The 14,713-nt window shown below is 30.3% G+C and overlaps 1 protein-coding gene across 1 annotated transcript in view; it reads left to right on the forward strand.

The window, feature by feature from the left end:
* Nucleotides 1-12,684: 12,684 nt before the first annotated feature.
* LOC140919100 (uncharacterized) overlaps nt 12,685-14,713 on the forward strand; it is a 3,310-nt gene continuing 1,281 nt past the window's right edge. The window contains exon 1 of the mRNA XM_073364619.1: nt 12,685-13,003. Within this exon, the coding sequence (XP_073220720.1) occupies nt 12,685-13,003 (319 nt within the window). The remainder of the gene's footprint in view (nt 13,004-14,713) is intronic.

Here is a 14,713-nt window from a genome sequence, read left to right on the forward strand (position 1 = left end):
CACCAAACACTTTCTTCATCTTACTGCTTTGAAACACCTTAAAATATTTCAAACAAACCAGTTCAAATACTTCATGCACACAACTGAAGCTTACTAAGGTTATTATTTTTGTTAGTGGTACACTCAATCAAAAAGGTCAGCCACCTTTTTTTCATTTTCATCTCTGCACTTCCAATATTTCTTCCAAAACAATATAAAATTCATACGTCAATTTATCTCGTAGACACATAGATCCAACCTTCTAGTCTATAAATTAAAGTAAAATTCAGTTTTGATAGGAGGGAGGGAGAGTTTTATTTTTCAAAGAGCAATGATATTTGAACACAATTTTAAACACAAATATTTGGCCCCCATACAATCTCTCTCTCCATTTAATTTCCCTTTTTTTTTTACTTTCCCCCTTTTTTGTCTCTCTTTTTTCACATTTTTTTGTCTTCCTCTACAAAAATAAATACATTCATCTTCCCTTTCTTCCATAATTCATCCTTCTTCCTTTTATTTATTTATTTTAATCAAAAAAATTTATGAAGTAACTTGAGCAACTTTATCTCCTCACTTGCAAGGTAACTTCTCATTTCTTTCTTTCCCACAATGTTGAGTTTCAAGTTTTGTCTTTCATTTAAGAATGTGTTGTTTTTTTTAGACAGTAATATTGAGAAAAATTGCAGTTGTAGCTATGCAAAGACTCTAGATCATCAAGTATCTTACCTTCCCCTCTTTCAACACAATTTTAATCATACTTAAACTTTCAACTAAAACATTATACACCGCTACACTCCAATTGTAGCTATGCAGAGACTCTAGATCATCATGTATTTTAATATAACGAGTATTTACTCGATTTCCTGATTGGGAAAAATAGAACTCGCCTTTGGCGAGGAGTATATAAAGTCTACAAAAATTGACTATGTTCTGACGATACATGTGAAGCAATACACCAATCATATCACGTTTTTCCTCTAAACAACAACAATGTATCACATTCCTCATTTTCATATTCTTTCAAAGGCTCACCTACTATTGGTAGTCCTTTAGCTAAACATACGTCACTTGGAGTAAAATTAACTATTCTACCTCTAATCCTAAATCCCCCACTACGTCCATCCCACCTACTAGCCAACTCTGACAATAGAGCACTAGAAATTTGTAAATTTTTTTGGCATATCTAAAACTCATTTGAATGGAGTTGTCATAATTTGAGTTTGATTTGCATTTGTCAAATGAAGGTTGATTTCATGCAACAAATTTGGTAAACATATATGTCTCACACGTATCTGAAAAGTATGAATATACGGTTAATATTGATAAATAAATTGCAACAATGCAAAAACAACTAGTTTATAAATTCCTTATATTTTTTTTCATTTGTCGGTGTCATGTCTTAAAGCATCAGAACTGTAGAAAAATAAATATCAAAATGTTAACATTTAAATAAAATAGCTCATTTATGATACTAAATTTATCTAAATTGAAATAATAGACAAAAATATACTTGAATATCAAGCATTTAAGCATATAAAGCAAAATCATTTAAGCATATAGAGCAAAATCATTATGTCTAATTAAGTTGTTGTGTGTTTGCAGCTACAGGGTCAACATTTATAAGATTTCTTCAAAAGATCAAGGCAAGATATGACTATGGAGTGGTGATATTTATATTAACATTCTGTTTGGTTACTGTATCGAGGTACAAAGTGGAAGAATTTTTCGACCTTGCAAATCAGATACTTTCAACAATTATAATAGAAGCAGTAACTTGTATGCTCATTTCCATATTTGTTTGTCCTGTATAGGCAGATCAAGAACTTCATAACTTGGTTGCTTCCAACATTGAAAAACTAGCAAATTACCTTGAAGGTATAATAATAATAATAATATATTTGAAACATGTTCGTGCTAAAAGTGCAATTGTAATTTAGAACTATACACTAATATGTAAAAATAGAAACAAATAAGCCAAAAATAGAAACCCTAAATCAACAACTAAAAACCCTAAATTGAAGGAAACAACAATCATACAAAGAAGCAACAACAATGATAAAGAGAAGTAAACTTACAATAAAAATACCCAACAAGCGACAACAAGAGCAACGAGAGCAAGCGAACAAACGGGTGCAACAAGCGAGCGAACGAACGACAGAAATCGAATGCAACGAGAGCGAGGGACAACGAGGAAAATGGAGAAACGAAGAGAAGAAGATGAAGAAGCATGCAGGCTCTCGGTGGAGAAGAAGATGGAGAAATGAAGAGAAGAAGATGGAGAAGGATTCAAGAAGGAGAGAAAGGGTTTCTGAAAAATAGAAAGAGAACTATCAAAATGACTAAAACGTTCCTTAAGTATGCATATGCCTTTAAGTATGTTTACGTATATAGTATATGTGTTTGTATTTATGTTTAAAGTTGTGTTTAAATAACATTTTTGTTTTCAAAAGAAATAATCAACAAAGAAAGGAAAGGAAGTATAAAAATAACATAAAGAGAAGGAAAGAAAAGAGAAATTTCTTAGAAAACGAGAAACAGAGGTGATCAGAGATCATTACCGTTTTCAAGTTCCACCGGTAATCGCTGCTAACCACCACCAACACCTTCGTACACCAACTGTTGCCTTCTCCTTTGCGTCATACTGCAAATCTGCGCATCACTTTCATGTTTGTTGCTCTGCTCTCTCTATCTTTCTACTACTATCACTATATCAAACTTATATTAAAAATGTTCCTTAAGTATGGCCTTTAAGTATGTTTACGTATATAGTATATGTGTTTAAAGTTGTGTTAAAATAACATTTTTGTTTTCAAAAGAAACAATAAACAAAGAAATGAAATGAAGTATAAAAAGAACATAAAGAGAAGGAAAGAAAAGAGAAATTTCTTAGAAAACGAGAAACAGAGGTAATCAGAGGTCATTACCGTTTTCAAGTTCCACCGGTAACCGCCGCTAACCACCACCAACACCTTCGTACACCAACTGATGCCTTCTCCTTTGCGTCATACTGCAAATCTACGCATCACTTTCATGTTTGTTGTTCTGCTATCTCTATCTTTTTACTGCAATCGATGTATCAAACTTATATTATAAATGTTCCTTAAGTATGTATACGCCTTTAAGTATGTTTACATATATAGTATATGTGTTTGTATTTGTGTTTAAAGTTGTATTTAAATAACATTTCTGTTTTCAAAAGAAATAATCAACAAACAAAGGAAAGGAAGTATAAAAAGAACATAAAGAGAAGGAAAGAAAAGATAAATTTCTTAGAAAACGAGAAACAGAGGTAATCAGATGTCATTACCGTTTTCAAGTTCCACCGGTAACCGCCGATAACCACCACCAACACCAACTGATGTCTTCTCCTTCGCGTCATACTGGAAATCTGCGCATCACTTTCATGTTTGTTGCTCTGCTCTCTCTAACTTTTTACTGACATCACTATATCAAACTTATATTAAAAATATTCCTTAAGTATGTATATGCATTTAAGTATGTTTACGTATATAGTATATGTATTTGTATTTGTGTTTAAAGTTGTGTTTAAATAATATTTCTGTTTTCAAAAGAAACAATCAACAAAGAAAGGAAATGAAGTATAAAAAGAACATAAAGAGAAGAAAAGAAAAGAGAAATTTCTTAGAAAACGAGAAACAGAGGTAATCAGAGGTCATTACCGTTTTCAAGTTCCACCGGTAACCGCCGCTAACCACCACCAACACTTTCGTACACCAATTGCTGCCTTCTCCTTCATGTCATACTACAAATTTGCGCATCACTTTCATATTTGTTGTTATTCTCTCTCTATCTTTTTACTGCTATCACTGTATCAAACTTATATTAAAAATGTTCCTTAAGTATGCATACGCCTTTAAGTATGTTTACGTATATAGTATATGTGTTTGTAATTGTGTTTAAAGTTGTGTTTAAATAACATTTCTGTTTTCGAAAGAAACAATCAACAAAGAAAGGAAATGAAGTATAAAAATAATATAAAGAGAACGAAAGAAAAGAGAAATTTCTTAGAAAACGAGAAACAGAGGTAATCAGAGGTCATTACCGTTTTCAAGTTCCACCGGTAACTGCCGCTAACCACCACCAACACCTTCGTACACCAACTGTTGTCTTCTCCTTCGCGTCATACTGCAAATCCGCGCATCGCTGTATCAAACTTATATTAAAAATGTTCCTTAAGTATGTAGACGACTTTAAGTATGTTTACGTAGATAATATATGTGTTTAAAGTTGTGTTTAAATAACATTTCTATTTTCAAAAGAAACAATCAACAAAGAAAGGAAATGAAGTATAAAAAGAACATAAAGAGAAGGAAAGAAAATAGAAATTTCTTAGAAAATGAGAAACAGAGATAATCAGAGGTCATTACCATTTTCAAGTTCCACAGGTAACCGCCGCTAACCACCACCAACACCTTCGTACACCAATTGTTGCCTTCTCCTTTGCGTCATACTGCAAATTTGCGCATCACTTTCATATTTGTTGATATGCTCTCTCTATCTTTTTACTGCCATGTATCAAACTTATATTAAAAATATTCCTTAAATATGTATACGCTTTAAGTATGTTTACGTATATAGTATATGTGTTTGTATTTGTGTTTAAAGTTATGTTTAAATAACATTTCTGTTTTCAAAAGAAACAATCAACAAAGAAAGAAAGGAAGTATAAAAAGAACATGAAGGAAAGAAAAGAGAAATTTCTTAGAAAACGAGAAACAGATGTATTCAGAGGTTATTACTGTTTTCAAGTTCCACCAGTAACCGCCGCTAACCACCACCAACACCTTTGTACACCAAATGTTGTCTTCTCCTTCACGTCATACTGCAAATCTACGCATCACTTTCATGTTTGTTGCTCTGCTCTCTCTATCTTTTTACTGCCATCACTGTATCAAACTTATATTAAAAATGAGATTTTTCTTAAACTTGAGATTTGTATTTGAAAATTTATTTTAAGATGTACTGAACTTTTGCTTTAAGAAACCTTGCCCTTGGTTTAGGATTTTATTGACAAATGAGTTTAAATCGGCCTTGTGGGTCTGCAAAACGGCCTTATGAGTTTTGAAGTAAGGCTTATGTGTTTAAATGATTTCCCGATGATGCAGTCTGCAAAACGTGATACCCTTAAGAATTTAATTAGCTTGGGTTACTGTGATGGTCTGATAGTGCTTTTGATTGCCTTGCTTTATTGCTATGAAACATGAGTTGTTTTTGAAATGATGGTTAAACTCTTATTTTATTGAATCTTGTTTATTCATTTTTTTTTTCAAAATAAATAAATAAAATATTGCTCCATTTATGTTATATCTTGACGGATTTTTAAAATTCATTTTTTTTAATAATTATATAAAAAAAATTATTTTAAAGTGGTTAATTAGATATAACATCTTTTTAATCTTTGAACATTCACGACACAAGTTATACAATTTGAGGATTTTAAAAGCTCATTTTATTAACAAAATAATAAAACTGTTTCTAAGTGGGTTAATTATATGTGACATCTTTTTAATCTTAAAGTTTTTTTTTAAAACACAAGTTGTACAACTTGATAGTCTTAAAACTCGTATTTTTTTTAATAATTATTCAAATCAAACAGACTCATTTTTTTGTCAAAATGACCTTTTTCTTTAAAAGCATTTAACACAACCACATTTTAACCAAGAACTACGTAGGAGCAAAATGACATTCTTGTCAAGCACACTAATAAAAACTTTTTTTTTCACTCTTTTTAAACATACTTTTATCACAAAAAATCACATTTATAAAAATAATTTATATTCATATTTAATAATAAAGGGAAATAAATATATTTAAGTTGATATAATTTTGCACAATTAATTATAGGTAATCGTATTTTAACGGATGTCGTAGAGTGTTAATACCTTCCTTATGACTCTCGAACTCAAAATCTGGTTTCAAATACCATTTTTATATATTTTTTCTCTATTTTTAATGGTTTTTCAATATTTTCTCTATTTTAAAATAAATTTTGGTGGCGACTCCATTGAATTCGAAGAAAACTCGAAATTTTAGGCCACGACAAATATGACATTTTTGCCTTCTAAATTAATTTTTACCTTCCAATTTATTATTGATGCCACTTTAAATGAATGTATCAAAGTATATCACAACATAAATCATTAAATCATTTTAATTCAATTAACTTTTGATCAAAATTAATTTTATAAATTCAATTCATTTAAAATCAATTTTTATCAGCACCGCTTAGTCAAACACACATTGATGTAACAAGAAATCGTGATGCCGGTAATCTTATAGGAAATTTTTATATTTTGCTTTTTTTTGTTTTTGGATATTTAGCGAGTAAACATTCATTGTTGTCACATTAATATTTGAAAGTATCAAATTACAAATACACCTTTAATATTTATTAATAATTTAAAGAATAAAATTGAAACACATTTGAAGTTTAAACCGCTTAACTAAAGATATATTTAAAGATATATTTGAGAATCAAAATAACTAAAAAAATATAATTAAATATATTTTTATAATTTTGATATACTCAAGTACTATTGTTACAATTTTAAAAATCAAAATAGTTGTTTACTAACCCTCCCATTTTTCTAAGCGTTAGATCGAATACATAGAACGTGATAAAAAACAATAAAAGGAGATTTATATTTTGATCATGTGAATATATATTTCACATATCCTACTATAATAGAAGAACAACTCTTTATTATAATATCATAAACTCTAATTTTCTTTTTAATTCATATTACTTCATTTCTGAACAGAATAATACAACAATATGAAAGTACATAAATGACAAAATTACACATTAATATATATATTACTTAACGAAAGAAATATAAATAAAAGAGTATTTGAAAATTAATATATTAGATATAAAATTTTGATCATATACATCAATTTTTTTATAAAAAATTTAGCGTATATTTGATTTCAGATGAGATAGGATTCTAGATTTATTGAAACCGAATTTTCAATGGTACACTACTGAAGAGTTTTTCTTTTAGGTATAAATTTAGCTGAAGAGCTTTATTTAATTTATAAAGTTTTTGATTTATTATTGTGACTTGAATCTGTGTGGTTCATGGGCACATCAATTTGGCATTACTCAATGTTTTTGACCCTTTTTTGGATGAATTATTTTGACCTGCCATTTTTTAAATACACTTCTATTCGATCTACGATTTGTATTATAGAACATAGAATTAATAAACTAGATGCAATCCGTATTGCACATCGCAACTAATAAATTATAATATTATTAGAAAATATCCTATTTTAAATTCGAATTTAAAATTATATAGTTGTAGATAAATATATTTATTATCGACAAAAAAATAATTTGCAGAAAGGCCGTACTCTTCGATGGAAGTATTTTTTTTGAGTTTAAATATAATCTACGTTGGTCTTATATAAGTTAGTCTTCTTTTGATTTTCGTCTTTATAAATTTGTATTTTTTTTTCAATATTGCTACCAACCCCTAAATTGCTATTCATATCTCTCAAAATTAAAAAAAATTAAAATGATCAAAATGCCACTACCATCAATGTTACACATTTATTATCTCATAACTCATATTTATCAACTTTCATCACACCTCATAACTCACATACAAAAATCATCATAAAAAGGTATGTTATTTTTTTTTTTTTGTAAATCTGGGAATTTTACGTGAACTCAGTTCACGTACGTTCTGGAGTTACGTGAACTTAGTTCACGTATGTTTAAAAAAAATTAAAAATCTCAGACTTTACGCAATTTGAATTCACGTACATATACGTGAACTCAGATTGCGTAATCAATGGAGTTTGAAACTTAAATCCTCATAGTGTACGCAATCTGAATTCACGTACACCTTGTTGGGTTTTGGGCTCCCTTCCTATGTTGAGAAATGTCCAATATGTGCAAGGTCATGTGTCTCACTTAACCAAGTGGAGAGAGGTCAGATTAGTGAGAGAGAGAGAGATAGCTGAATTCAGAGAGTGAGGCAAAGAGAAAAGTGAGAGAGGAAGAGCAAAACCCATTTTCGCATAAAATAGAGTAGCTGCACTAGATTCACGATTTCTCCTTCGTTCACCGTCGGGTTGGGCTGAAATATGGACAGCAGGTTTGTGACTCATGGTACTTCAATCTGACCGGTTGGATCGTCGATCAGAGGTCTGAGGTTGGAGAAATTGAGTTCGGCCAATAGTAGTTTTTCCTGGTTTTTCTGCTGAACTTTATTCTCAATTTCATGCTTGTTTTTTCATTGTTTTGGCTGATTATTATGCTGGTTACCTTGCTGTTTTTGGCTAGTTACTGAGCATGAATTTGTGCCATATTTGAAACTCTCTTGTACCCATATTTTGATCATAGTGGAGCTCTATTACTGGCTTGGTCCCATGGTTGTTTACTTCTCACATTGAGAAGGTTTTTCCACGTTAAAAATTATTGTGTCTTTTGTGGTAGTGATTTTAGTTGTTGTGATTATTTGTTGTTGCTCCTCACAGATTCTTGCAAGTTTGGGAAATTGATTATCCGCTGCATATTGCTCTGTTAGAGTTGTTATTGTTATTTGTTGTTGAATTTCCCATCACACATACGTGAACTAAGATTGCGTAATCATTGAATGTTGAATAATAAGCCATGTACGTGAACTGAAATTGCGTAAACATCTCAGTATATACGCAATCTTTATTCACGTACGTGAACTCAATTTCACGTAAGTTTAGGTGAAGTGAATTCACGTACGTGTACGTAAACTGAGTTCACGGATATTTTCTAGAATTCAATTTACGTAAACCTACGTGAACTTAGTTCACGTAAACTTACGTGAAATTGAATTCACGTAAATGTTAGCAAAATCTTGAATATGGTTAATGATGATTGATGGGGATTGATGGTGATTGATGATAATTAATGATGATTGATGATGATTTATGAAGATGGTTAATGATAATGATGGTTAAGGTTGAATAAAATGAAGAATATGAAGAATGTGTTGAATGAAGATAGAATAAAGAAGAAGAAGAAGATGAGTTAGGTTAATGAAGAGGAAGAAGGGGAGGGTAATTTGGGAATATTAATTTTTTAAAACATTTGAGGGGTGTGGGTAGTAAATTAGGGGGTGTTAATAGCAATATTGTTTTTTTTTCATCCATTTACTTATCTTACTAATTTTTTTAATACTCATTTAAAAAAAATTCAAAAATGAAAAAGAATACTAACTTAAATAACCAAACATATAATTAAATATTTTTTTTCATAAATATAATTTTGAGTGAAAAGATGATTTTTCAATTCAAAATATATAGACAAGATTTTTAGACTCAAACAACACTTGAAGAATATATTTACCTCCTCTAATGAAATCTTCTGGGCTTAAATCATGATTTTTAGACTCAAACAACACTTGAAGAATATATTTACCTCCTCTGATGAAATCTTTTGGGCTTGAATCATAACATTAGGGATGACAATGAGTAGGGTTTGGGTAGGGTACTATAGTACTCGTCTTCATACCCGCAGTTTAAAAAAATACTCATACCCGTGCCCATACCCTTATGGGTATCAACTTTAATACTCGTACCCTTGCCCTTTGGGTACTTAAGTACCCATACCCATTACCCGCATTTTAACAAAAATAGATCGATAAATAATCACGTTGTGATTAAATTTAAAAAAAAAATCAAATATCTTACAACCAAATCATAAAGTATTAACATCCAAAACATATCAAATTACAAGTCCTTGGGCAATATTCTCCAAAATAATATTACTACAATAAACATATCAAATTACAAGTCTTTGGCAGTATTCTCCAAAATTAATCATCCTTGTGCAGTATCAAAACATATCACATTACTACAATAAACATAAAAAATCAGAAATAATATTTTATGAAGTTCCAAGTTCTTGGGCAGTATTCTCCGAGATTTGTAAAAAAAATTGATATGTGTATTATATTAGTTATTTATAATTATAAATTCGTTATTAATAACAAAAAAAAAAACTCTTAAATATAAAATCACAATTATTTACCTCTTCATCAGAATAAAATTCTTGAAAAGTTTGCAAACGTTTATCTTTCAATTCTAAATATTGCAGCGGTCCAATGATGCCAATAGTTGCTAAAACATAAAAGAAAATAAATAGTTAAACTAAACACAAATTTAATTGAATAAATAGTATATTGCAATAATTATTGCCTTGTTTTTCATGTTTTATCCAACTTTGCAAGCACATAAGTGCCTCCATCAACCTAATTACACCAAAAAGACTTATATGTTGCATTATCTCATTTAGTAAATTAAAGAGAAATAATAAATTAAATAAAAAGAATAACAATTTTACAAAATTAACTTTATCAACTAGTATATTGGTGTATTCTTATTCTCACAAACAAAAAATAGAAAATGATAATTTAAGAATGATGCTTATAATATGAATTATATTAAATATTTATTTATGTTGCATGTCAACATTTTTTATTTTTTATTTAGAAAGTACCTTTAATTATTTTATTTTAATTGTATCATCTAATTAATATAATTTATATTAAAAATTAACACTTTACGACACTTAATAACATTTTAATTAGGGATGGCAATGGGTAGGGTTTGGGTAGGGTACTATAGTACCCGTCCCCATACCCGCTGTTTAAAAAAATACCCATACCCGTGCCCATACCCTCATGGGTATCAACTTTAATACCCGTATCCTTGCCCTTTGGGTACTTAAGTGTCCGTACCCATACCCATTACCCGCATTTTAACAAAAATAGATCGATAAATAATCACGTTGTGATTAAATTTAAAAAAATTTCAAATATCTTACAACCAAATCATAAAGTAATAACATCCAAAACATATCAAATTACAAGTCCTTGGGTAGTATTCCCCAAAATAATATTACTACAATAAACATATCAAATTATAAGTCTTTGGGCAATATTCTCCAAAATTAATCATCCTTGTGCAATATCAAAACATATCACATTACTACAATAAACATAAAAAATCAGAAATAATATTTTATAAAGTTGCAAGTTCTTGGGCAGTATTCTCTGAGATCTGTAAAAAAAATTGATATGTGTATTATATTAGTTATTTATAATTATAAAGTCGTTATTAATAACAAAAAAAACTCTTAAATATAAAATCACAATTATTTACCTCTTCATCAGAATAAAATTCTTGAAAAGTTTGCAAACGTTTATCTTTCGATTCTAAATATTGCAGCGGTCCAATGATACCAATAGTTGCTAAAACATAAAAGAAAATAAATAGTTAAACTAAACACAAATTTAATTGAATAAATAGTATATTGCAATAATTATTGCCTTGTTTTTCATGTTTTATCCAACTTTGCAAGCACATAAGTGCCTCCAAAGTATCCTCATGAAGTCTAGACCGTTGAGGACTCAACAATCTACCACCAGTACTAAAAGCAGATTCTGAAGCAACAGTAGAAATCGGGATGGCCAAAATATCCTTGGCAATTTTTTGCAAAATTGGATACTTGATTCCATTTGTTTTCCACCATCCAAGAATATCAAATGTAGCGCTCCTAGGCAATACCTTTTCCTCCAAGTATAGATCTAACTCAGATTTTGATTGCACATCATTGGTATCATTCACATATGAATCATAACCGCTAAGAAAATTGGTACAATTACCATTTTCTAAATTTGACTCTTTCTCATTGAACTTTTTCGTTGAACTGTCCACCAAACCATTGGTTTTAGCTTGATAATCTTCAAATAATAAGTAACATAATTTCTTGATATTGTTAATTTCAATTGAAGACAAACTTCCATAAAGTTTCTGATAAAAGTACCCTAACAACATGAATTTAAATCTTGGATCCAAAACAATGGCAATCCCCATAATACCATGAATAACAGACCAACATTTCTCAAATTCATCAACCATTGTAGAAGCCATATTTCTAATAACCTCAATTGAACAAGTCTGTCATTGCTTCCAAGAGAGCTTTATTTCACAGATCAATGGAAATAATATGTTTGTTGTGGGATATTGTGTACCTGAAAATATCTCAGTTACACGATTAAAGACTTGCAACTTGTTACAAATTTCTTTTGCTATTTCCCACTCTTTTGTTGTAGGCAAACATGTATACAAACGCTCTCGTGTTTTCAAACGAATAAAAACATCTTTATATTCTAGTGCAACAACAAGCATACGATAAGTAGAATTCCACCTAGTTTTGCAATCAAGAATAAGTTTCTTAGTGATGGGAACTTTTAATTGATGTGCTGCTTCCCTAAAAGTTTGTTCTCTTTTAGGCATGGCTGTCCAAAATGAAACATTGTCTCTAACCTTCTCTATACCATCTCCAAGAACACTCAAACCATCTTGAGCAATTAAATTTAAAATGTGAGCACTGATAGTCAAAAGTTAGTTTTTACTTTGTTAAATAAGTTCTAGTCTTGTGGATGTCCTATTCTTTAGGTAAGTTGTTTTTGAAAATTCCATGTATGGTGCCATGGAACGTGGCTTTTCTGTTTTGATTCTATGCATGTAAAAGGCTATAAATGCCTGCTGTGTTTTTCAAGAAGAATGTGTGATTTCTCTTCCACTTTAAGTGTTGATTACATTCCAGCTTTTACATTTGGTATCAGAGCCTCGCAAGGGGCCTGATTGTGAGTGAAAACAAAGAGTGTGTGAGAGTCTACAACAAAAATGACAGACAAGTTTGTGCAACCAGCTATTCCAAGATTTGATGGTCACTATGATCATTGGTCAATGATGATGGAGAACTTTATGAGAAGCAAAGAGTTGTGGAGTCTTGTAGAGGAAGGAATACCAGTGTCAACAATTAGAACTGTACCAACAAGTGAAGCACAAAGACGCAACGTGGAGGAAGCCAAGCTCAAGGATTTGAAGGTTAAGAATTTTCTATTCCAGGCTATTGATAGAGAAATTCTGGAGACAATCCTTGACAAAGGGACATCAAATGCAACCAAGAATTCAATAGAAGTCATTTTCTTTTTGAGAACTAGTCTAAAAGATCAGGCTCTTGATGCCAATTGTTGGTTTAATGACCTCTATCCTTAGGAAGTTTTATACAATATTTTTAACTAGATTATCTAATTCTAAGTGATGAACTTAATATTAAAACTAACTTGTTTAATATTAATTCCAATTTTAACAGTAATAGATTCAAAGAACACATGCATTATCAAGATAAGGAGTATAGGGATAGAGAAGTGTGCACCATAGATTTTTATACTGGTTCGACTATTAATTAGATAGTCTACATCCAGTCCTGGAATCACTTACCGATTCCAGCCTTTACTATTATTGATTTGAGAATGTTTACAGACTTTCCAGCACTTCACTGCCTATACATCTAATTCAACATCAATCTTCAACAACAACCAATCTATCCTTAAGAACTAATCGCCAAGCTCTAGCAAGATCAGATTGAGATCTTGATCACACACTCTAAAAGATGACGACCAGTTTCACAATACTGGATTTCCACACACTTTCTTTTACAAAGATGATTCTTTTTAAAAAAAAGACTAAAAACACTTGATTCAATCACAATGAATTCTCACACTTAGTATTTGCCAATAATGTTTGTGAGTTATAACAGTTTTTCTCAAAGTGTATTTTTCGAAAAGTCAATGAGATCCTTTTTGTTCTTTCTAAGTATATCTGTTATCTTTAAAATTGTGATTGATTCAGTTTATATAGTTTCAGAAAAACTCAGATAAATCGATTTCCCAATCGATTTTATTAATGTGTATTACCAGCTCAATCGATTTCCCAATCGATTTCGCGTTTCTTGTTTTTCTTTAAATTCTTGAAACAGATGAACTAATCGATTTGCTAATCGATGTTTTTAATGCATATATCAGAAATTTATACTCAGTTCATCTCAGAGTCGATTGAGCAATCGATTATGATTGTTTTGGTTCAAAATGCGAGCTCAAACAATTGATTACTCAGTCGATTCTCTTTCACTAACATAATCGATTTGGCAATGGGTTAATTTCTCCCTGTTACTCAGACACTCAATCAAGTCGATTTGCCAATCGACTGATTTCTTCCTGTAACTTAGATATTCAATCAAATCGATTTGCCAATCAACTGATTTCTTCTTGTAACTCAGATTTTTAATATCAATCGATGTGCCAATCAATTATGCAGTATATTTCTGATAAATGATGAACTGATTCATTTATGCAATCAATTACCTAATCGATTTCTTTTACTCATAGAGCACAGGTCTGATAAACCTGTTTAATTAATCGATTTGCTAATCGATTAACTCAGTGAAGCCTTTGTTCTGTGAATCAGAAAATCGATTAACCAATTGATTAGTAGAAAACTTGTAACTTAAGAAAAGTATATCAATCGATTTCCTTTAATCATAGAACACAGGTCTGACACAAACCTTTAAGTAATCGATTTGCTAATCGATTGACTTGGTGAAAACTTGGTTCTATGACTCAGAAAATTGATTACCCAGTTGATTTCCCAATTGATTGATTAACACACTTATTTTATGATTTCAGTTTTAATTGGCAAATACTAGATGTGTGAAATCATAATGATGAATCTAACTAATAAACACTATGAACCATAGACACATTTACATATAATCTTCAAGCTTTGTATGATATGATCAATCTTGAGATCCAAGTTTTGTCCAAGTGTAGTGTTTGATTCTTTCCTGAAATGTATCTCAACTCAAACTATT

This window comes from Cicer arietinum, chromosome 8 (genome assembly GCF_000331145.2).
Source record: "Cicer arietinum cultivar CDC Frontier isolate Library 1 chromosome 8, Cicar.CDCFrontier_v2.0, whole genome shotgun sequence".
NCBI classification, from domain to species: Eukaryota; Viridiplantae; Streptophyta; class Magnoliopsida; order Fabales; family Fabaceae; genus Cicer; species Cicer arietinum.